Below are 23,849 nucleotides of genomic sequence, written 5' to 3'. Positions count from 1 at the left end.
CTTTTCTTTTTTCAAACAACACTTTAAAATATACATATATTTTTTTAAAACTTTATTTAAACTTAAATGCATATTGTCACAAACATTACTTCTCATCATTTTATTTCTCAACAAAGACAAGGTCTTGCTCTAACTTCTCCTTCCCCTCACCCAAGTTGCCAATATACATATTTTAAAAATATATATATTTAAAAAATATATATAAAATATATAATTTTATAAAATATATTATATATATATATAAAATATATATAAAATATATAATATATATAAAAATATATATATATAATATATAAAAATATAAAATATATATATTTTAAAAATATATATATTTTTAAAATATACATATTTTAAAAATTTCTTACCTGTTAGGCAGTACAGAACAGGTCACATTGCAGTTTATCAATCTTTGTTGTAAATAATAATTATGAACTAACAGTATATAGGATATATACAGTATACACAACAGAAATTAGCCTTTCACTTATATCACACTTGTTCAACAGGCTCCCTTTTCCTAAAGCAGGTTCTAAAACTAGAAATGCTCTATATTAGAGAAGGATGATGTATGTGTCCTCACAATTTTTATGAGAAAAAAATTCCATGAGGTATTCTTTTCTCTCCTCTTAAGTGGTCAAGTATAAAAGATGTTCACTAAGAACTAATGAACAATCACTTAGAACGTACATATTTATGATGAAATTCAAAAGCAGTGTAGACACATAAAAGACAAATTTGTGAAGCCTCAAAAATTATACATAGATACAAAGCCAAACAGCCCCAAATAGCTAGAATTAAATCTACCAATCCATCAAAAAAGGAGGGATGTATTATTAAAATGACTTTCTTTTAGGATCTCTGTACTAACAATAAAAAAATTGCACCAAAATTTTGTAAGGATAATGGCATACAAATGACTTGCTGTAATTGGTATTTCTACCCCACAATGTAATGAAGTCCATTGTAGCTGAGATAAAGGAACTCTTACAGAGTTCCTGCATTGTTACCAAGCAACAAGAAATAAAATGTCAGGATTAGCACTTGATTTAATATATTTTTACCATCAATAAACCATACTTTATCCTGCTATTCTTCTGGATGTAAATGGTCATTAGTTTAAGGATTATATTTAGTACTCTTTAAGAGTATGCAAAAAAAAAAAAATTGCAGTGAAGTTAATTTGGGCACTCATAAACTTCATATTTTTTATATTTACTGCTTCCTTAGCAGAAACAACAAATAATAATATAATAGTGATTCTATTACTTAGAAGGTTATTTTGTCAAAATATTCAACTACAATGTGTCTTCACTAAATACATCTTCATTAGTATTCAAATATTTTCAAATTAGTTTTGCATTTTATGAAAAGTCAAGGAAATGTCTCTAAACACTTCAATACTTCAAAATAAGTAGAATGAATCAGTTCATTTAGTTGTGTAAGGATATTATCATCTGTCAAAGCAATGTATATCTGGCTAAATTGTAGCATGAAGAATTTATAGCTATCTCTTTCAGAGAGGCATAGCAAACAATTAAAAAAAAATGAAATCCAAAAGCATGAATAAAATCTTATAAGTGAAAAACTGTAATAAGAGAAAAACACGTAAATTAAAGATATCAGATAATTTAGCAGGCTTAAAAATCAATCATTTAAAATGATATCCATAGCTCACCACATCCATTCCCAAAGTTAACACTTGAGAAAGTGACTGTATTATGCCTTAGGATTGATGGATCCCAGGGTTCTTGGTAGATTGGTGGGAAGAGGATGTTCCTTCTTTATATTTTGCATCAAATAGCTTTCCTACCCCACCTGTGTTTTTAAAGAACTTGTGTTGAGTGCTCATCTCAACTGGCCTGTGTGAATGAAGTAAAGAAGACTGGGATTAAACAGGTCCTTGCTGTCCTCATCTTCTGCCTAACGAAGAGAAGTAGAAAGCATTACCAAGTAAATACTAAAGTGCAGTGAAAGGCATTTACTGTATTATGTTTTACACGGTGAATGTCACATTTGACATTTCAGCCAAGTTTTCATAAACTTCACATCTCCACATGTCAATCAGAGATTTGTGTGTGGGCATAAATCCCACACAGGCATGAGCAGGGGCCGTCTGTGTGTGGATGTGTGTCCTTAACAGTGCATCTGTCTAACGAAGTTTCTCAACGTGGTTAGATATGTTTCTCTTGGGTGGATAGAACCTTTCATTTTTTTTCCTGTTTGGACCTAATTTTTTTTTCCTTTTTACTGTTTTTTGGAAAAATTATGAGTTTCTCTGTAATATCAAAAGGCATTAGCAATCTAAAGATTAAGAATAAAAGCAATCTAAGAGGAAAGGCATTATGTTTATCTCTTGGGCAGTTTCATTTTTTCTAAAGCAGGATGAAAGATGACCAGTTTCTAAAATGTTGATATACTAACTGGCCTGCTTGGTGGAAATTAAATGTTCACAAGATCCACTGAAGTGATTAAGTCAAACAGCTAAACCCACTGTGTTCCCACCTTCTAGTAAAACGTGAACTAACCACCAGTATGATTTCCTCTATGAAGATAATGCATAAGCTGGTATCAACACAGAGTTCTCCAAAGAGGGCCAGAAAGTCACAAAAGCCAGGAGGTTCCAATATAAAAATCACATTCTCCATTCATCTCAGAGTTTTAAAGTCAGATTTAGGTCTCATCATCCCAGGAACGATTACAAAATGAACTAAGTATAGAAATCATACTACTCTCAAGATGGCTACCCTCACGTAAAGATTCACTGGCCCACCACCTCACACTGGAGAAAGGGGAGTATGGCATTTCAACTCTTCAAGTCCACCAGGAATATTCCACCTGCTGCTTCTTCCGCCACCCAGCTTACTCCCCTGCCGGATACTCCAGAACTATCTTCCTTACTTCCCTGAGGTCTCTATTCAAATGTCATCTCAGTAGCATTATATCTCCTTTTTGTTATAAACCAACCCATCCAGATTTCACTTTTGGAATTCCTGGTGGTTCAGTGATTCTGCATTCTCACTGCTGAAGGCCCAAGTTCAATCCCTGGTCGGGGAAGAAAGAACCCAAAAGCCTCACAGTGAAGACAAAAACAAAATTTAACTTTCTTCTCTTGACAGCTCATGTCCCTTTCCATGCTTTGTTCCATTTCTTTAATATTTATCAATATTTAATATACTATATATTTTACTTATTGATTGTACCTATTGTCTATCTTGAGCATCATCATGTAAGCTCATGAAGGATATAATATCTGGTACTTATTTCAAAATACTTCAAGAGGGGGCTTCCCTGGTGGCTCAGTGGTAAAAAATCCACCTGCAAAAGCAGGAGATGTGGGTTCAATCCCCGATCCAGGATCCCATATGCAGAGGAGCTACTAAGCCGTGTGCCACAACTACTAAGCCTGTACTCTAGAGCCCAGGGAACCACACTATGGAGCCCATGCACCACAATTCCTGCAGCCTGTGCTCTGCAACAAGAGAAGCTGCTGCAATGAGAAATCGGCCCACTGCAATGAAGAGTAGCCCCTACTTGTCACAACTAGAGAAAGCCCAAGCACAGCCACAAAGACCCACTGCAGCCAGAAAACAAATAAATAAATAAAAATCATTTTAAAAAATATTACAAGAGGAGAAGGAAGGAGATGGGGATGTAGATGGGGCAGGAGTGATCAAGGGTGGGCAGGTGTTGGAACAGCAGGATGAGCTCAGATGGGTTCATTACACTCTTCCATTTACTGTTGTATATGTCCATTACCCTTCATAATAAACATTAAAAACAAAAATCTGTAATACCTTTACACTGCAACCTGCCCTTTTCCTCATCCACTAATCAGAAACAACACGTCCTCATGCCCAGATGGCAGATGAACCCTTAATATTTTCCTTTAATTAACCTCCTCAGGAGCCATGGCATGTGCCAAGCGCTAGCACAGAACACAGAAGTCACAGTCCCCAGAGCATGGCTCTTCTAAACAAAAAGTTTTATGATATCACTTTGGAAAATGATTTTCCATATGTCCACACCTTATGACTTTGATGTTTTTTAAAGGGACTAATAATCACAATATTCCTGACAGTGGCTCTCTCTGCAGGAAAGGCAGGCAGATGACAATGAGAAGAAGCCATCCTCTAATTTCTACCTTAGGTGGGTCTGCAGGTGTTTGATTTATTATTATGCCTTCTAACCTGCACAGGCTACATGTATATAATACCAGTATGCATCAAATATCATATAATAGACATAATTCTTTCACAAGCATATACATAAATATACCATAATATGATAAAAATAAGTTTATTGAAGTTATGGTAATGAATATATTTGTCTTAACTAAAAGCTGAAATTAGCTAAAACAGCTGAAGAAGCTTTGTGTAAACCTTGCCATCTTCTAACACCAGCCAGGGCACACGTTTGACGAAACCAGCCAGGTTATTTTGGTCACAGGCAGCCTTAACAGCCTTCGGTGGCTGAGTCAGATGACCTTTCCTGACAGCACAGACATGCCAGGCTGCTTGCAGGAGACAAAATATCTACAGTCTCCTGAGTGAAGCACTCCCACCCCTCCTCCTGGGTTTTCTATTATAAGTTGCTTTTTTTTAAAATGTAGAGACAATTCCCAGAGAAACCTAGACTGATGGGATATGCACCCAAGAGACTGACCAAGGAGCACGTGGGAGGTTGAGGGTTAACAGATCCCTGCAGAAGCCAAATGAGTTCCAGGGTCCTGCTGCTCACGGTACACATGGACACAGCACCAAGAACTGTTCCCTGGCTGGTTTTGCACTTAAACTTGTGAAGTTTATCAGGGAAGATTTCACCCACTCAAAGGGAAGGTCCAGAAATAACACTGCCTGGCCTAAAAAGAGAAATGTGTTTGTGGCATGTGTGCCAATATGTACACCCACTTGTACTGTTTTTCCCAAGCAACTACCCCCAGGTTCCTTAAGAGGGAAAAAGAGACAGCCAACTTTGTGGTGAAACAGACCACTGGCTGCAGGTTTTAAGAGATGCAATGCAATATCCATATCAGTTTTGTTAAAGGGAAAAAGACATACTGATCACCTCTTTGGTTTTCCACAACTCACGTTTGTTTAGAACACATCTGAAAGGTAAAACATTTCCAAAAAAGAGGAATGTCTCACTTTAAGAGAAACCAGAAATAATTCATGCCAAGGGTCATTTTGATATTCTCTTCAAGATAAATAACACTGGTTTTGCTGCTGCTGCTGCTGCTAAGTCGCTTCAGTTGTGTCCGACTCTGCGCGACCCCAAGGACTGCAGCCTACCAGGTTCCCCCATCCCTGGGATTCTCCAGACAAGAACACTGGAGTGGGTTGCCATTTCCTTCTCCAATGCCGGAAAGTGAAAAGTGAAAGTGAAGTCGCTCAGTCGTGTCCGACTTTCCAGACCCCATGGACTGCAGCCTACCAGGCTCCTCCATCCATGGGAGTTTCCAGGCAAGAGTACTGGAGTGGGGTGCCATTGCCTTCTCCGATACTGGTTTTATGTCTTGTCAGTTAGAAGAGAAATTATGAAGCAAAAAAAGAAAGAGATGGCTTGCATGTTCTTTCGCCATCCTGTTTCTAAGTTCAAAAAGAGGGACTTCCATGGTAGCCCAGTGGCTAGGACTCTGAGCTTCCAACACAGCGGGCAGAGAATTTGATTCCTGGCCGGGGAACCAAGATCCCACATGCTGCACAGCACAGCAAAAAAAAAGTTCCCAACGATTTTAAGGTACCTGAGGGAATCATCGGGGCTTCCCTGTATAGTAAAGAATCCCACCTGCAGTGTAGGAGACCTGGGTTCAGTCCCTGAGTCAGGAAGATCCCCTGGAGAAGGGAATGGCAAACCATTCCAGTATTCTTGCCTGGAGAAGCCCATGGACAAAGGAACCTGGCAGACTACAGTCCATGGGGCTGCAAAGAGTTGGACACGACTGAGCAACTCCACTCTTAAGGAATCATCACTAATATTTTAGATATTTATAGTACTACCGCCCCCCCCATCGCACTGACTCCCTTTAAAACTCAAGTTATAGTGGGTACCGATGGAGAAAGGCTGAAAAGATGCAGCCTCAGGAGTGGGGTGAAGCTGCAAGGAGGCAGGCTCCACCCGAGATCCTGCTACTGAAAAGATCCCCCTGGCCTGATCTATAAGAGAAAGGAGATGCGCTAAGAGGTCTAAAAAAGAAAAGTCTTTGTCTGAAATGTAGGGTGTAGTTGTTGTCAAAGCAAACACTGCTTTAAGTTCCTGCCAGACTAGAATAGACATTCAATCACCACATTCAGGAAGTTTGTGAAAAGCTGCACAGCTCAGAGAGGCTACGAAACAGAATGAACAGAGTCTAAGAGGAGGACTGAACCAATTCACAGGGCTACTGATCCCACCCAGGATGATGATTTTCTCAAAGCCCTCTTGGAGGCAGATGGTACAAGAGGCAAAAAGACCTTCACTGGAGAAGACTGGAGATAGAGGAATATACTGGCCCCAAACTCCCTATCTGCTTGATTCTAACAGCATTGAAATGGACTACTTTCAGAAATTCAGTATCTTTCAAGATTTTGAAATATCACCATTGATGATGATTTGAGAGTATTTCATAAAATAGTGGAAAAGCACAGGCACCTGGGAATCATGTTTCCTATGGACTATCTCAGTTCCACCCAGCTGTGTGACACAGGTACACAGCCTCACCTCTCCGTGCGTTATAGCCTCAGCTGTAAAATAAGGATGGTAATGATTCCTATCTCATAAGACTATTGTGAACAGTTTTTAAAAATCCACTAAAATATAGAAGTGAGTAATACATAATAAATACTTGATTAATAGTAGTTATTATTACTGTTAATACTGATACAGGAAAATATGCAGCTAACTTATGATCTCTAAGGACTCCCTGTTAAACCAGCTCACAATCATCCATCTTACCAAGACCACTACACAAGAAAGCAGGATAGGGCTGGAGGAAAGAATTGTAGAGTCCTGAAAGCTAATGCAGGTCACAGAGTACACAGAACATAGCACAGAAGAAGAGCTGGAGGTCCAGGGTACTCACCGGACTAAGAATAATACAAAATTCACACCCTAGATAGATTCTTCATTATCAGAAAACACCCAGTCTACTCATCAACCCCAATTTCAAATATTTTACACTTCCAAGAGCTCAGTTCTTCCAATTCAACCTAAAGCCATGTGGACCTCTTCTACTATGAGCAGGCAGAGGGGGCAACCTTACCATAATTTATTGTCTAAATTGCTGTTTTGCTTACATTCCTAAACTAGAATTACAAATTAGATTTTATCTTGATCCTTATAATTAGCCTCTATGAAGTCAAGTGGGCCTTAGAAAGCATCACTACGAACAAAGATAGTGGAGGTGATAGAATTCCAGTTGAGCTATTCCAAATCCTGAAAGATGATGCTGTGAAACTGCTGCACTCAATATGCCAGCAAATTTGGAAAACTCAGCAGTGGCCACAGGACTGGAAAAGGTCAGTTTTCACTCCAATCCCAAAGAGAGGCAATGCCAAAGAATGCTCAAACTACCGCACAATTGCACTCATCTCAAACGCTAGTAAAGTAATGCTCAAAATTCTCCAAGCCAGGCTTCAGCAATATATGAACCGTGAACTTCCTGATGTTCAAGCTGGTTTTAGAAAAGGCAGAGAAACCAGAGATCAAATTGCCAACATCTGCTGGATCATAGAAAAAGCAAGAGAGTTCCAGAAAAGCATCTATTCCTGCTTTATTGACTATGCCAAAGCCTTTGACTGTGTGGATCACAATCAACTGTGGAAAATTCTGAAAGAGATGGGAATACCAGAACACCTGATCTGCCTCTTGAGAAATTTGTATGCAGGTCAGGAAGCAACAGTTAGAACTGGACATGGAACAACAGACTGGTTCCGAATAGGAAAAGGAGTTCGTCAAGGCTGTATATTGTCACCCTGTTTATTTAACTTCTATGCAGAGTACATCATGAGAAACGCTGGGCTGGAAGAAGCACAAGCTGGGATCAAGATTGCCAGGAGAAATATCAATAACCTCAGATATGCAGATGACACTACCCTTATGGCAGAAAGTGAAGAGGAACTCAAAAGCCTCTTGATGAAAGTGAAAGTGGAGAGTGAAAAAGCTGGCTTAAAGCTCAACATTCAGAAAACGAAGATCATGGCATCCGGTCCCACCACTTCATGGGAAATAGATGGGGAAACAGTGGAAACAGTGTCAGACTTTATTTTTCTGGGCTCCAAAATCACTACAGATGGTGACTGCAGCCATGAAATTAAAAGATGCTTACTCCTTGGAAGGAAAGTTATGACCAACCTAGAAAGCATATTGAAAAGCAGAGACATTACTTTGCCAACAAAGATTCGTCTAGTCAAGGCTATGGTTTTTCCTGTGGTCATGTATGGATGTGAGAGTTGGACTGTGAAGAAAGCTGAGCGCCGAAGAACTGATGCTTTTGAACTGTGGTGTTGGAGAAGACTCTTGAGAGTCCCTTGGACTGCAAGGAGATCCAACCAGTCCATTCTGAAGGAGATGAGCCCTGGGATTTCTTTGGAAGGAATGATGCTAAAGCTGAAACTCCAGTACTTTGGCCACCTCATGCCAAGAGTTGACTCATTGGAAAAGACTCTGATGCTGGGAGGGATTGGGGGCAGGAGGAAAAGGGGACGACAGAGGATGAGATGGCTGGATGGCATCACCGACTCGATGGATGTGAGTCTGAGTGAACTCCAGGAGATGGTGATGGACAGGGAGGTCTGGCGTGCTGCGATTCATGGGGTCGAAAAGAGTCAGACACGACTGAGCAACTGAACTGAATCAAACTTTCTACAGGGATGAGCATGTTCTTTATCTATGTTGATCAACACAGTAGTCACTAGTATATGGAACCAATGAAGAGAAACTGAACTTTTATTTAGATTAATTTAAATTTTTAAATTTAAATAAAGGACAGAAACAGTAAGGACATAACAAAAGTGGAAGACATTAAGAAGAGGTGGCAAGAACACACAGAAAAACCATACAAAAACATCTTAATTACCCAGATAACCATGATCGTGTGGTCCCTCACCTAGAGCCAGAAATCCTGGAGTGTGAAGTCAAGTGGGCCTGAGGAAGCCTTACTATGAACAAAGCTAGTGGAGGTGATGGAATTCCAGCTGAGCTATTTCAAATCCTAAAAGATGATGCTGTGACAGTGCTGCACTTAATATGCCAATATGTTTGGAAAACTCATCAGTGGCCACAGGAATGGATCCCAAGAAAGGCAATGTCAAAGAATGTTCAATTCTGCTCATTTCTCATGCTCAAAATCCTTCAAGCTAGGCTTTAGCAGTACATGAACTGAGAGTTTCCAGATGTACAAGCTGGATTTAGAAAAGGCAGAGGAATCAGAGATCAAATTGCCAACATCCATTGGATAATAGAGAAAGCAAGGAATTCCAGAAAAAACACCTACTTCTGCTTCATTGACTATGCTAAAACCTTTGACTGTGTGGATCACAACAAACTGGAAAATTCTTCATGACATGGGAATACCAGACCACTTGACCTGTCTCCTGAGAAACTTGTATGCAGATCAAGAAGCAACAGTCAGGACTGGACATAGAACAATGAATGGACTGGTTCAAAATTGGGAAAGGAGTACGTCAAGGCTGTGTATTGTCACCCTGCTTATTTAACTTGTATGCAGAGTACATCATGCAAAATGCTGGACTGGATGAAGCATAAGCTGGAATCAAGATTACCGGGAGAAATATCAACAACCTCAGATACCACTCTAATGGCAGAAAGCGAAAAAGAACTAAAGAGCCTCTTAACGAGGATGAAAGAGGAGAGTGAAAAAGCTGGCTTAAAATTCAACATTCAAAAAACTAAGATCATGGCATCCAAGCCCATCACTTCATGGCAAATAGATGGGGAAAGTAGTGACAGGTTTCATTTTCTTGGGCTCCAAAAATCACTGTGGACAGTGACTGTAGCCATGAAATTAAAAGACGTTTGCTCCTTGGAAGAAAAGCTATGACAAACCTAGACAGAATAGTCAAAAGCAGAGACATGACTTTGCTGACAAAGGTCCATATAGTCAAAACTGTCATTTTTCCATTAGTCATGTATGAATGTCAGAGCTGGACCATAAAGAAAGCTGAGTGCTGAAGAATTAATGCTTTTGAACTGTGGTGCTGGATAAGACTCTTGAGAGTTCCTTGGACTGCAAGGAGATCAAACCAGTCAATCCCAAAGGAAATCAACTCTAAATATTTTTTGTAAGGACTAATGTTAAAGCCGAATATCCAATCCTTTGGCTACCTGATACAAAGAGCTGACTCACTGGAAAAGACCCTGATGCTGGGAAAGACTGAGGGCAGGAAGAGAAGGGGGTGATAGAGGATGAGATGGTTGGATGGCATCACCGACTCAATGGACTTGAGTTTGAGCAAATCTGGGAGGCAGTGAAGGACAGAGGAGCCTGGCATGCTGTAGTACGTAGAGTCACAAAGAGTTGGACACAACTTAGTCACTGAACAACAACAGTTTAAATTTTAAAAGTTGCATGTGGGCACTGGCTAGCATATTGGACAGTGCAGGTATAATCAATTAGGAGTGGCAGTCAGCAGCACTATATTGAAGGGGATCCTAACGTGAGTCTAACAGGACAGAGTGCTGTGAATAAGAGACGTCTGTTCTTGTACATGGGAGGGCAGCCTTTATCATATTTGCAGGCTCAATTAAAGGATTTTATCTCCCTTTCCCTTATGCCAACAGCGAACGTCTTTTCAAATATCTTCATTAACTCTCAAACTACTAGAGGTTCACTTCCTGCTTTTGGAAGAGATAAGACTGGCTGAAAAGAACTGGATTATAAAAGGGAAAAAAAGAAAGAAAATCACCCAGGACAATGCATATTGACCCCATAGTACTCAGAGAAAAAATACTCGTTTGTGGCAGTTTTACAGAGGTACATACAATCAACAGAGTTAAACTACCAATTAGTTCAAGCTGTGTTATAGGCTTTTTTCAGTACCGTTACAGGTGTATGAAAAGGCAAAGTCATTAAGATGATTCGATTGAAAAAAAACTGCACAGATTAAATCACATTATCCATTTTAAATGCAGAAAATATACTGAAGCCATTGCAAAAGAAACCATCCTGCCAATGTTGAAAGTACCACATTTCCCAGCACTTTAAAAATAGTACACTTCAAATATTGTCAATTAACCATTCTTCCATAAGAGGGGAAAAAAAAGAAGCCAAACTATGGCTATCTAGTAAAATAATAATACACTGTACTTTTCAAGAGAATTCTAACATTTCATTGTTTCAAAAATACAGCAGCACTGCCTCCATGAAATATCATCTTGGCCAAGTGCTTGAAGGAATGAAAAGATGTCAAATACAATGGTACCATAACAAGAAAAATCAAGAACATACATTCTCATTTCCAGATCCCAAGATGGGATCCTATAAAGCCCTCCCATGGGGAAATGTATCTCAAATCCCATGAAAATCTGGTTCCAAAGTGATCCTCAAAGCCTACATGAATTATTTTGAAGTCTCCTTTCAAGTTCCAATATATACACACAAAATGGCAGGGTTTTGGTATAAGCACCTATTTCTATCCCAGAGCTTTAACCCTAGGCACGTTCTAGAATTATTCAAGTCTCTTCCAAACGAACCCTGAGACGTTTAAAGCAGAGTCAGTTAGTGCATTAATTCCACTGTTCCAGACAGAACTACATCAAAGCAATGAGTTGTATTACCCTCCTTTCTTGAGGAGCAAAGTATCACCACTTTCTGTCACAGTGAGATAAAGAACTTCTCCTGATACAACTTATTATTTTCCTTGGGATTCTGTTTAGAAAAATTCATCCCTGAGATTTTACCCAAGAAGGTCCACTTTGCTCAAGTACCAAAGAACTTTCATGAGCTGGTCAGCCTCATAGCTTGGTTCCCAAAGTGAGCATTCTGCTGAGATCCTAGCTAACCAGAGAGCTCAAATTCCAGCAAAATTTCAACTATCATATATTTAAATAGAATCCTTCAACATCTAAAATGAAAAAAAAATGGTCACTGTCCCTCTTCATGAAAACAAATGAACTGTAGTACTTTTTCTTAAACTAACACATAACATCAACTTTAAAAAAGTAACATTAGGAAATCAGAAATAACCTCTTCTCTTACCTCCACCACTGTGGTTTCTGCAGCTTTGCACATCGGCAAGTTGAAATTCCTTGCACTTTTCCTACATTAGGGGTGAGGGAATAAGGAAGTGTGGAAAGAATGCCAAAAATAAGAAGTGTCTCTCTCAGCTTTAATTACAGATTAAAAGAATTTTTGCAATCTAAGACTCTGTGAATTTTTTTAAAAGAGTATATCATATTTTCTGTAAGTTCTATAGCTATTTTATATATAAAAACAATGCAATGGCCACTTAATGGAATCATATCATATTTATGGGGTTAAGAGAAAGAACTATTTTTCATTTTCAACATATAATATACAGAAAAATAAAATGGATATTAATGAGTCTAATTTCTCTAAATCTTTTAACTGAAATGCTCCTTTGTTTCTATAGTTAAATATTTCACTGAACTTGCTCTTGTTAAATATCAAGAAAAGTAGCAAGTGCTTTATCTGAGAAGGTATAATAATTATACTCATTATTAAAGAGACATCTATTGTTGAAATTAACTGAACATTCATGGGTAATTTGTGAGTCACTTATAAAGATCATTCTGGAGAACCAACTTCCAATGAAAATTTTGAAACTACAACCTCCACATCAGACCCTGAGGTATAAAAAGAGGGGGCCAATTTTGCTGATGCTTCTGCATTCCCAAGTTCCTAAATTTATGCACTTACTCTAATAATAAAAATTGAAATGTGTTCTTGTTTCTGAGAGTGTAAATTGGAAGGAAAAATTCTTTGGTAAAGAGGAATAATTCACAGCTGTGTCTTACCAGCCCTTTGTGCTAGTAATGTTTCTTTCACTTGGATTCAAGGATAGGTGTGTCCTTGAGAGAGGAGTATCTCTATGTACTTTCACAAGCTACTGTATTGGATTCCATCAAACATCCAGCATCAAAAGCTCCAAGGACAGAGTGGCCTGGGGTGCAGGGATGCAGGGCTCGCCCACTCTACCAATGGCCTAGACAGACCTCTGTACCAGCTGTCCCACTCAACGTGAAGGTCAGCCTAGAAGTCAGGATCTTAAGAATCTAGGCCACCTGACCGCTGGCGACAAGCACTCTCATTTCACATTAAAGCTCAATGGCTACTGAGCAGAAACCATAGGCATAAAGTCTGTGCTCAGAATAGCTCTTGTGCTGTCTTTAGACAACAGGCAGTAAAGCACAGGATAAACTCATGGAAATATTTTAAGTAATTCATTTTCATTTGCTACTATACAATTTCATTAATTTTCCAAAAAAAAAACACCTAGCTTCAAAAACATTACACCAAGGTGTCAAATAAAGGTAGATAGCAGTCAATGTCCTCTGTAATTGCTAAAACTAGTTATAATACCAAAAACTGACCAAATATGGGGACTTCCCTAGCAGTCCAGTGGTTAAGACTCTGCACTTCTACTGCAGGAGACACAGATTCGATTTCTGGTCAAGGAACTAAGATCCTAAGTGCTGTGGCCCCATCAAAAAAACAAAATCAAACAAACAAAAAAAATTGGCTAAGCTCAAAAAATCAAATACAGTATAGTTAATGTCATATAAAGTGTTAGTCACTTGGTGGTGTCCACTCTTTGTGACCCCATGAGCTGTAGCCTGCAAGGCTTCTCTGTCCATGGGATTCTCCAGACAAGAATACTGGAGTGGTTAGATATTCCCTTCTCTAGGGAATCCTCCCATTCCAAAGACTGAACTCTGGTCTCAGGCATTTCAGGCAGATTCTTTACCAGCTGAGCCACCAGGGAAGCCAATGTCATATAAGATCTTCAGAAATGAAACAGTAACATGAGAGTGATCACTGATAATTTAATTGTGATCATACCAAAGCTGTATTTGGTAAAGATTTTTTAAAAATCACTAACAAAAAGCAGGAAATGGACCATATTATAAAAAAGAAAACTAGTTTGGTAACCTAACAGGTGAAGTCTTCAAAACCAAACATTTTGAAAGCTTTTATGAGTATATTCAAAGGTGGCACAATTTTCAAAAAACAACTACATAATACCTAAATCCAAGATACTGAAACTTGGTATTTAGTATGCTTAGCGTAATCAAAAGATGTTGAAATCCATTAAGTGGCTTAATCTATCTGTGGCCATCCAGATAATGAAAATGAAAGCTAGGCATTATTAATGTTAATCAACTTTCCAAACATCATCTTTATAAGCATTTCCTAGTAGACACCAACAAGCTCAGAAAAGAACTGACCTAAATGGTTATTACCAATATTTTTCCAGAATATCAAACTAACTTAGGTGTTTTAAGACAATGCATATAAATAACGATGTCAAAATTAAATATAATTGTGTGCTTTTGTCAACTTTTCTAAGTATGTCACAACACGGTAATTAGTCTTCACCACTAAATTACACAGGACAAAAGTATATGCGACTATATACAAGACTAGAATAGATTCAAATAGTTAACAAACAGTGCACCATGGGCACCAATCAGTCAGAAGAGATGTCCTCAAGTGCACCAAACCAGCATGGCCACACAGCAATGGTTCTGCACACACCTACACACACGCACACCTACACACACACACACACACACACACGTGACTGATATTAACCAATCTTTAAAATAGATTTTTAAATACCAAACACATCAAGATATCCATTTTGTAATCATGATTTCGGAAACATAAAGTTGCTAACAGGCATTACGTTGAACATTTTTTAAAACCATTGTACTACCTGAAAATCACATTTCCGGCTCGGTCTGCCTTCCAGGCTTTCACCAAAGCAAAATCCCCTGTGATTGCTTCCTCCAAGATAAAATGCTGACCTTTAAACTCCCTCACCTGCAAGAGACAAAGGGCATCGTCAGGATCTGCACAGGGCTTGGTTGGGTGTGATACCTGCTCTGATGTGTGTGTATATGTGTGCTCAGTTGCTCAGTTGTGTCTGACTCTTTGAGACCCCATATACTGTAATCCACCAGGCTCCTCTGTCCATGGAAGTTTCCAGGTAAGAATACTGGAGCAGGTTGCCATTTCCTACTCCAGGGGATCTTCTCCACTCTCAGCTCAAACCTACATCTCTTGTGTCTCCTGCATTGGTAGGCAGATTCTTTACCACTGAGCCACCTGAGAAGCCCTGCTAGTTACTTATTTGCCTAAGTGTAACTTACTTATTTTCTTATGTGTTTTACTAAACTATTAACTTCCCAACCCAGGGGCAGGTGCATTCTTTGCTGCTGAGCCACCTGGGAAGACCCACCTGCTCTGACAGAGACAGATAAAAGGGATACAAGCCTAGTTTGGGCAAGCAGGAGAAGATCTAAACTGAGACTTCTAGGATGAGCAGTGTTGGCCAGCAGTCCCCAACCTTTTTGGCACCAGGGGCCAGATTTCATGCAAGATAATTTTTTCATAGACAGGTGTAGAGGGTAGTTTGGGGATGATTCAAGTGCATTTTATTTATTGTGCACTTTATTTCTATTACCATTACATCAGCTCCACCTCAGATCATCAGGAATTAGATCCAGGAGGCTGGGGACCCCTGGATCAGGGTTCAGTCAAAGTGGTGAAAAGGAAACTAAGGAAGCAGCATGTGCAAAGGCCCCGTGGTAGGAGAGCTTGGTAACTCCAAGGAACTGAAAATTCTACATGCTTATGGTATAGACTGCATGTGTTAGCACTCTCTTTACTATTTCTGTGAATAAGTTACATACTGACATGAAAAAGGCCCCTCTTTCCCTCCACTCTATGGCCTCTTTGGTGGCTCAGACAGTAGGAAGTCCACCTGCAACGTGGGAGACCTGGCTTTGATCCCTGGGTCGAAAAGATCCCATGGAGGAGAGCATAGTAACACACTCCAGTATTCTCACCTGGAGAAATTCACAGACAGAAGAGCCAGCGGGCTACAGTACATGGGGTCACAAAGAGTCCAACCCGGCTGAGAGACTAACACTTTCAGTTTCCCTCCACTCTAGAAAAAAACTATATAGTTGCATGAAACAGGCAATGCATTACTTTCCTACCTAAAATAGTTATAAAAATCCATTCCTCTCTCCTAATTAATTCATAATCATCTGCTGAGATTTTAATTGGGATTCCTAGAATTTATAGACTAATCTGGAGAGAAGTGATATGCCATATCCCACCTGTGAGCATAATATAGGCCTTTATTTTTTAAAGTCTTCTTTTACCTCATTCAATAGTTTTACAATTCCCCCCCAAAAAGCTCTGTATATATTTTCTAGGTTTACTCACAGGTGCTTCATGGTTTTTGATGGCCACTATGACTATTATATTTTATTCTACTACACCTTCTTTTCTGTCATTACTGTTCTAATGGAAGGTTATTGATTTTTTATGTTTATTGACTTTTAATTCTACTCCAGATGGAAGAGATGGGGAGAAAAAGCATAAAGCAAAACTATGCTGTGGCATTTTGTTCCCTTTTTCTTCATGGGGACTTAGCTCTGGGAATTGAAACAAACAGAGGGAACAAAATCAACATCACACTCCATCACCACATGGGATGGAAGCCATTTGAAGGCTGAAGTCCATTCTCATTCCTACTGCGCCTCCTAGTGGAAAAAAAACTGCATGCATTTTACAGAAAGTTTTGAGAGTTTGGGTACATATACTTTTCTTAAACTATGGTTTAAAAAAAGAAACTTTAAAAAAAAATCATAGTTAATTTATAATATTGCATTAGTTTCAGGTATATAGCAAAGTGATTCAAATCCCAGATATAGGATTCAGATATCCCATATATGTATATATATGGGATTCCTGCGTAACTCAGCTGGTAAAGAATCTGCCTGCAATGTAGGCGACCCCAGTTCTATTCCTGGGCTGGGAAGTTCCCCTGGAGAAGGGATTGGCTACCCACTCCAGTATTCTTGGGCTTCCCTGGTGGCTCAGACAGTAAAGAACCCACCTGCAATTTGGGAAATCTGGGTTCAATCCCTAGGTTGGGAAGATCCCCTGGAGGAGGACATGGCAACCCACTCCAGAATTCTTGCCTGGAGAATCCCCATGGACAGAGGAGCCTGGTGGGCTCCAGTCCATGGGATCACAAAGAGTCAGACATGACTGAGTGACTAAGCACAGCACATGTACACGTATACATACATATATTCTTTTTCAGATTATTTTCCATTATAGGTTATTATAAGATATTGAATAAAGCTCCCTGTGTTACAGAGTAGGTTCTTATTTTTATATAATTGTGTGTATATGTTAATCCCAAACACCTAACTTATCTCTCTCCCTCACTTTACCCATTGGTAACCATAAGTTTGTTTGCTATGTCAGTGAGTCTATTCCTGTTGTGTAAATAAGTTCACTTGTATCAATCTTTTAGTTTCCACATATGTGACAGCATATAATATTCTGTATTTGACTGATTTCATTTAGCTCTAGGTCTATCCATGTTACTGCAAATGGAATTAATTCATTTTTATGGCTAAGCAATATTCCATTGTATATATCCACTACATCTTCTTTAACCATTCACCTGTTGATAGACATTTAGGGTGCTTCTGTTTCTTGGCTACTGTAAATAATACTGCTATAAAACACTGGGGTGCATATATCTCTTTGAACTAGGGTTTTTATCTTTTCCATATATGCCCAGGAGTGGGACTGTTTTCCACTCTGGCTGCACCAATTTATATTCCCACCATTAGTATAGATTCCCTTTTCTCCACAGCCTCTCCAGCACTTATTATTTGTAGACTTTTTGATGACGGCCATTATGACCAGTAACTATGTTTAGTTTAACTTCTTGTTTTCCACTCTGGCTGCACCAATTTATATTTCCACCATCAGTATAGGTTCCCTTTTTCTCCACAGTCTCTCCAGCACTTACTATTTGTAAACTTTTTGATGATGGCCATTCTGACCAGTGTGAGGTGATACTTCACTGTAGTTTTGATTTACATTAAAACAGAAATCATTTCTTACAGAACAGTTTCCTTAAAGGTATTATGACACATTATGTCAGAAAAAATGAATGAATTTAGGGAATCACAGATGAATGAGGATCATATTAATATGAACTTAGATAAATTATATGAAGGATATTTGTAAGATACACATCAATAGTTTTTTCAGTTCAGTCACTCAGTCATGTCCGACTCTTTGTGACCCCATGGACTGCTGCACGCCAGGCTTCCCTGTCCATCACCAATTCATGGAGCTTACACAAACTCATGTCCGTCAAGTCAGTGATGCCATCCAACCATATCATCCTCTGTTGTCCCCTTCTCCTCCTGCCTTAGTTTTTTTAAGTTTTAAGAATTTCAGTCATCACTAATGATGATAGTTGAGTCTTTTCCATGCAGACCTAGAAAAACACATCTGAACAAATGCCAACTCAGGGCAAAGTAAAAACACTGACATTTTTTTTCTATTCCAATTATATAACTTCCTAAAGGGGCTACACATCAGCAGTTGCTAAGTGTTAGCTATTTTAAAATTTAAAAACAGGGACAGAATTGGTTTTGTCAAACTAGCTATTATATTCACTTGAGTCACTCATTTCACAGTCTCCACATCCTCATCTTTCCATCCTTTCTTGAATCCACTCCATTCAAATTTTCACCATTCCAGAAAAATCCTCTGTTCCAAAAAAATCACCCTTTAAGGTCACCAATGACCTCCACATTTTCAACTGCAATGATCAACTTCCAGTCCTATTACTCAGCTCCTTCACTTTCTGACACAGTTGATCACTCCTTGCTTTGTAAAAGTTTCCAACTTCCAAATCACCTCCCCTGGATCTCCTCTACTCACTGGACACTCCCATTTTATTTGCTGCTTCTTTTCCTCTTTTCAACCTTTAAATGCCAGGCCTCTTCTAAACCCTTAAACGCAAAAGAGGTGTTCTCTGCACTCCAGCCCTCGTCACTCAAGTCACATGGTTTTAAATACCACGTGCTGATCACTTCTGGGTTGGGAAGATCTGCTGGAGAAGGGATAGGCTACCCATTCCAATATTCTTGGGCTTCCCTGGTGGCTCAGTTGGTAAAGAACACGACCGCAATGAGGGAGAACCTGGGTGCGACCCTGGGTTGGGAAGATCCCCTGGAGAAGGAAAAGACTACCCACTCCAGTATTCTGGCTTGGAGAATTCTGTGGACTGTATAGTCCATGGGGTTGCAAAGAGTCAGACATGACTGAGCGAATTTCACTTGCTGATGCCTCCAAAGTTCCTATCCCAGCTCTCAACCCTCCCTGAGCTGACTTAAAGCCTACTGAGTAGCGACTCTTGGAGGCCAATGAATCTCTTAAACACTTCAAGTCCAGAAAGAGCTCCTTGCTAATTCTCATACTTGGCCCATCTCAATAAGCAGCATGCTTGATTCGTGTCTTTTCTTACTCAGTAAATCGTGTTGTCTCTACTCTCAGTGTATTTCCCAACTGCAACCACTTCTCACAAATTCCACTGTCACCACCTCAATCTAAACTGCCTTCTACTTCCAACTGGATTAGTATTAATTCAACAGTCCCTCATCTCTCTCGCTGCTTCTGCTTCTGGGTCTCTGACAAAAAACCCACTCCCAAAAGCCACAGTGATCTTTCCAAAATGTAGCTCAGGTCCCATCACTCTCCCACTTCTATTCAACACTCTCAACCCCTCACCACTCTCAGTGAAGCCCAAGCTCATGTGACCTGGCTCCTGCCTCTCTTCAATCTCCAATCCTACCACTCTCTGCCTCGTTCACTCTGTTCCAGTCTCACTGCCCTGCTGTTGCACACACACGGCAAGCCTGCCAAGGACCATGTCCTTTCTCTTTCTTCTGACTAGAGCACAGCCTACAATCATCACCCAGCTCATTCTCCTATCTTATTCAGGTCTCTACCAAACATCACCTCTCAGAGAGGTTCCCCTGACCCAGCCTGGAACACACCTTCCTGGCCACTCAGCACCCTCTCTGCCTTTGCCCTACTTGATTTCTTACATTTTGCATTTGTTTCTTCATTCTTTGTCAGATCCCCCACTACAGGGGGACTTGGCCTAAAGGACCCCTTTTTCCACCACATTTGGACTAGTGCTTAGCAAACAGAAGGACCTCAAATAACTATCACTAATCCAAGGAATTCACTCATTTCCTCTTCCCACCATAATCAAGGAAAATAAAGTTGGCTAACAAGAATCATTTCTAGAGATTATCTGTTGTATTCCTCGGGATTCAGACAAAATCACAAAACTGCTAGATGCCTACACCTGACTCCAGGCTGAAATGAACCCAGGCATTCAGGACAGATTCTAGTCTATCCTTTGTTTTCACAGGGTGAGTTAATGATGTAACTTCTAGCAAGTTCTCAAAGCATTCACCAGATTTTGCTGGCTATCCTAATCTACATTAACTAGGATCCATCTTAATAATTAGGTTCCTGTCTTTTTCTTTGCAAAAACTTTTTAAACCTAATTAGGCAAGAAGCAAAGATAGAGTATAAAAATCGTTAACAAAAACTTTGAGTCAATATAGGTAACCCTAAGCAGAAAAGGCACAGCTAAAGATGAAGGACGCTGCTGGAGACAAGATGGGACAGCAGGGGGATGAGAGCAATGACCTTTATCTCCCCTCACAACCCCAAGGGGCACAGCTAACATCCTTATACGAAGAAAGGTGACAAGACCCCTTGATATACTAAGTTCTCACTTCCCTAGAGATAAGTTCAGCAGTCCATGACTTTTGTTAACTCTCATGAGCCATGTGGGCAGAGAGAAGGGAAAGATACCAAAAATACAGCAATGAAATACTGGCCTGTGTCATTTTTAAAACTGGCTCCTGAATATCTCAAATACTTGTATCTAGAGTTCTATTCTTTTCTAATGTGTGAGGAAAGTTACCTAGTATAAAGATACTCCATCCTATCCAGCACTTTAAATAAAACTAAGTTATTCAGTCTAAGGCTCAAATGTGTCCAGTGTACAAAATGAAGGATAAAGAAGATAATATAAACTTGGTATTTATTCTACTCATATTATATATTTATAACCATTCTCTGTTTTTTAAGATTATAGACAAATTTGTGATTTCTTTAGCTTTTTTTCCATTCTTCAATCATGTCCAGAAGGGGCCTGAACATGAAGGGTTTAATACTATACATATTATGGTATTAAATAAAGTAGCTGTATTTTATTTTCCACGTAAACATAATCAGCAATTATACACACTCCTAAATTTCTTAAAACCTACCATAAAACTAATCTTGACTCTCATTTCTATGGATTAGTTTTCCTTCTCATTTGTTTATTCTGGTTCCTCTACGTGACTTTAATTACTAGCAGATGTTCAGTGTTAGCTAGAAATTGTACCTAGCATATGTATGTTACTGAACGAATGTGTTTTATTCTCACCCAGGTATGATTTTATACTTATTTACCCAATGAGCCCACCTGGAATCCGTGCATCTTACCTCTCTCGGCTTACTGGCAATGGCAATGCTGCCATCTTTGTTGTATTTGATTGGTGACCCCCCTTCTTGCACCAGGGTCCCATACCCTGTGCTGGTGTAAAATGCAGGAACTCCAGCCCCACCTGCACGAATCCTCTCTGCAAGCGTGCCCTACAAGCAAGCAAACAACACTGCGTCAAAAGTCCATTAAGCACACTTCTGTCTGCGGACACAAATACTTAGCCACACGGTCCCTGCTCTCTAGGTGTTTATCCATCTAAACCACCCCTAGCAGTGCATATTGGTCTACCTCACTAACACTGCAGGCTAGAAGATCAATGCAAAACAATGACTGACTCTCTAGACAACAACTTCTCTATTTTTAATCCTTAATTTGTAATGGAACTGCTTATTTGTATACTCATGTTCTCGGTTTCCATGTCTCCACTGGTTTCTCAACATCATATTTTACAAGTCTATTTGTAATATTTTTAAATCAATTTTCAAACCTGAAGTATATAACTTTAACTGTATACATTTAAAAACATACAATAAAATATCGTGTTTTACTGTGTACTACATGTAGGTACAGCCTGAATCTTATCATAAATAACAATATCATGATTATATAATAATAATGTAAAATTTCCAGTTACTTAGAGTGTATTCTAAACCTTCTCTTAAGTATTTTATCTACTACGTTATCTAATTAAGGAAAAATACAAACGACAAAGACTACAACATAAAGCTAAACCGGTTTTTAAAAAGCCAAGAGAAATTCAAATTTTGTTTAAGAGTAGGAACAGCTGTATGAAAAATGTCTTTGTATCTTCTTCTGATCACTTTGTCTCCCTTTTAGGTACTAGTCATTTCAAATCTAATTTCCCCAGCTGCTCTCTCACCACCACCTGCCTTTCCACCCAGTTTTCCTACTGGGAAATAACTCTGGCCCTAAACACTTGCTGACACACCCCCTAACATACAGTCTAGTTATATCATATTCAGTTCAGTTCAGTTTAGTCGCTCAGTCGTGTCCGACTCTTTGCGACCCCATGGACTACAGCATGCCAGGCCTCCCTGTCCATCACCAACTCCTGGAGTTCACTCAAACTCATGTCCATTGAATTGGTGATGTCATCCAACCGTCTCATCCTCTGTCCTCCCCTTCTCCTGCCTTCAATGTTTCCCAGCATCAGGGTCTTTTCCAATGAGTCAGCTCTTCGTATCAGGTGGCCAAAGTATTGGAGTTTCAGCTTCAATATCAGTCCTTCCAGTGAACATTCAGGACTGATTCCTTTAGGATGGACTGGTTGGATCTCCTTGCAGTCCAAGGGACTCTCAAGAGTCTTCTCCAACACCACAGTTCAAAAGCATCAATTCTTCGGGGCTCAGCTTTCCTTATAGTCCAACTCTCACATCCATACATGACTACTGGAAAAACCATAGCTTTGACTACATGGACCTTTGTTGGTAAAGTAATGTCTCTGCTTTTTAATATGCTGTCTAGGTTGGTCATAACTTTCCTTCCAAGGAGTAAGCATCTTTTTATTTCATGGCTGCAGTCACTATCTGCAGTGATTTTGGAGCCCCCCCCGCAAAAAGTCAGCCACTGTTTCCACTGTTTCGCCATCTATTTGCCATGAAGTGATGGGACCAGATGCCATGATCTTTGTTTTCTGAATGCTTTAAGCCAATTTTTTCACTCTCTTCTTTTACTTTCATTAAGAGGCTCTTTAGTTCTTCACTTTCTGCCATAAGGGTGGTGTCATCTGCATATCCGAGGTTATTGATATTTCTCCCAGCTATCTTGATTCCAGCTTGTGCTTCTTCCAGCCCAGCGTTTCTCATGATGTACTCTGCATAGAAGTTAAATAAGCAGGGTGACAATATACAGCCTTGACGTACTCCTTTTCCTATTTGGAACCAGTCTGTTGTTTATGTCCAGTTCTAACTGTTGCTTCCTGACCTGCATACAGATTTCTCAAGAGGCAGATCAGGTGGTCTGGTATTCCCATCTCTTTCAGAATTTTCCACAGTTTATTGTGATCTACACAGTCAAAGGCTTTGGCATAGTCAATAAAGCAGATATAGATGTTTTTTCTGGAACTCTCTTGCTTTTTCAATGATCTAGCAGATGTTGGCAATTTGATCTCTGCTTCCTCTGCCTTTTCTAAAACCAGCTTGAACATCTGGAAGTTCACATATTGTTGAAGCCTGGCTTAGAGAATTTTGAGCATTATTTTGCTAGCGTGTGAGATGAGTACATCATATTCAGACTAAATAACTG

The 23,849-nt window shown here is 39.4% G+C and overlaps 1 protein-coding gene across 1 annotated transcript in view; it reads right to left on the bottom strand.

Annotated features, from left to right (window-relative positions):
- Window positions 1–23,849, bottom strand: part of OXCT1 (3-oxoacid CoA-transferase 1) — a 160,824-nt gene that overhangs the window by 106,944 nt on the left and 30,031 nt on the right. The window contains exons 5-7 of the mRNA XM_061393630.1: window positions 21,584–21,733; window positions 14,895–15,001; window positions 12,194–12,254 (exon numbers count right to left, since the gene is read on the bottom strand). Coding sequence (XP_061249614.1) covers window positions 12,194–12,254; window positions 14,895–15,001; window positions 21,584–21,733 — 318 coding nt within the window. The remainder of the gene's footprint in view (window positions 1–12,193; window positions 12,255–14,894; window positions 15,002–21,583; window positions 21,734–23,849) is intronic.

The sequence above is a fragment of the Bos javanicus genome, chromosome 20, assembly GCF_032452875.1.
Source record: "Bos javanicus breed banteng chromosome 20, ARS-OSU_banteng_1.0, whole genome shotgun sequence".
Lineage (NCBI taxonomy): Eukaryota > Metazoa > Chordata > Mammalia > Artiodactyla > Bovidae > Bos > Bos javanicus.
The sequence above is the reverse complement of the archived record's forward strand: the minus strand, read 5'-3'. Positions and strand labels throughout refer to the sequence as shown.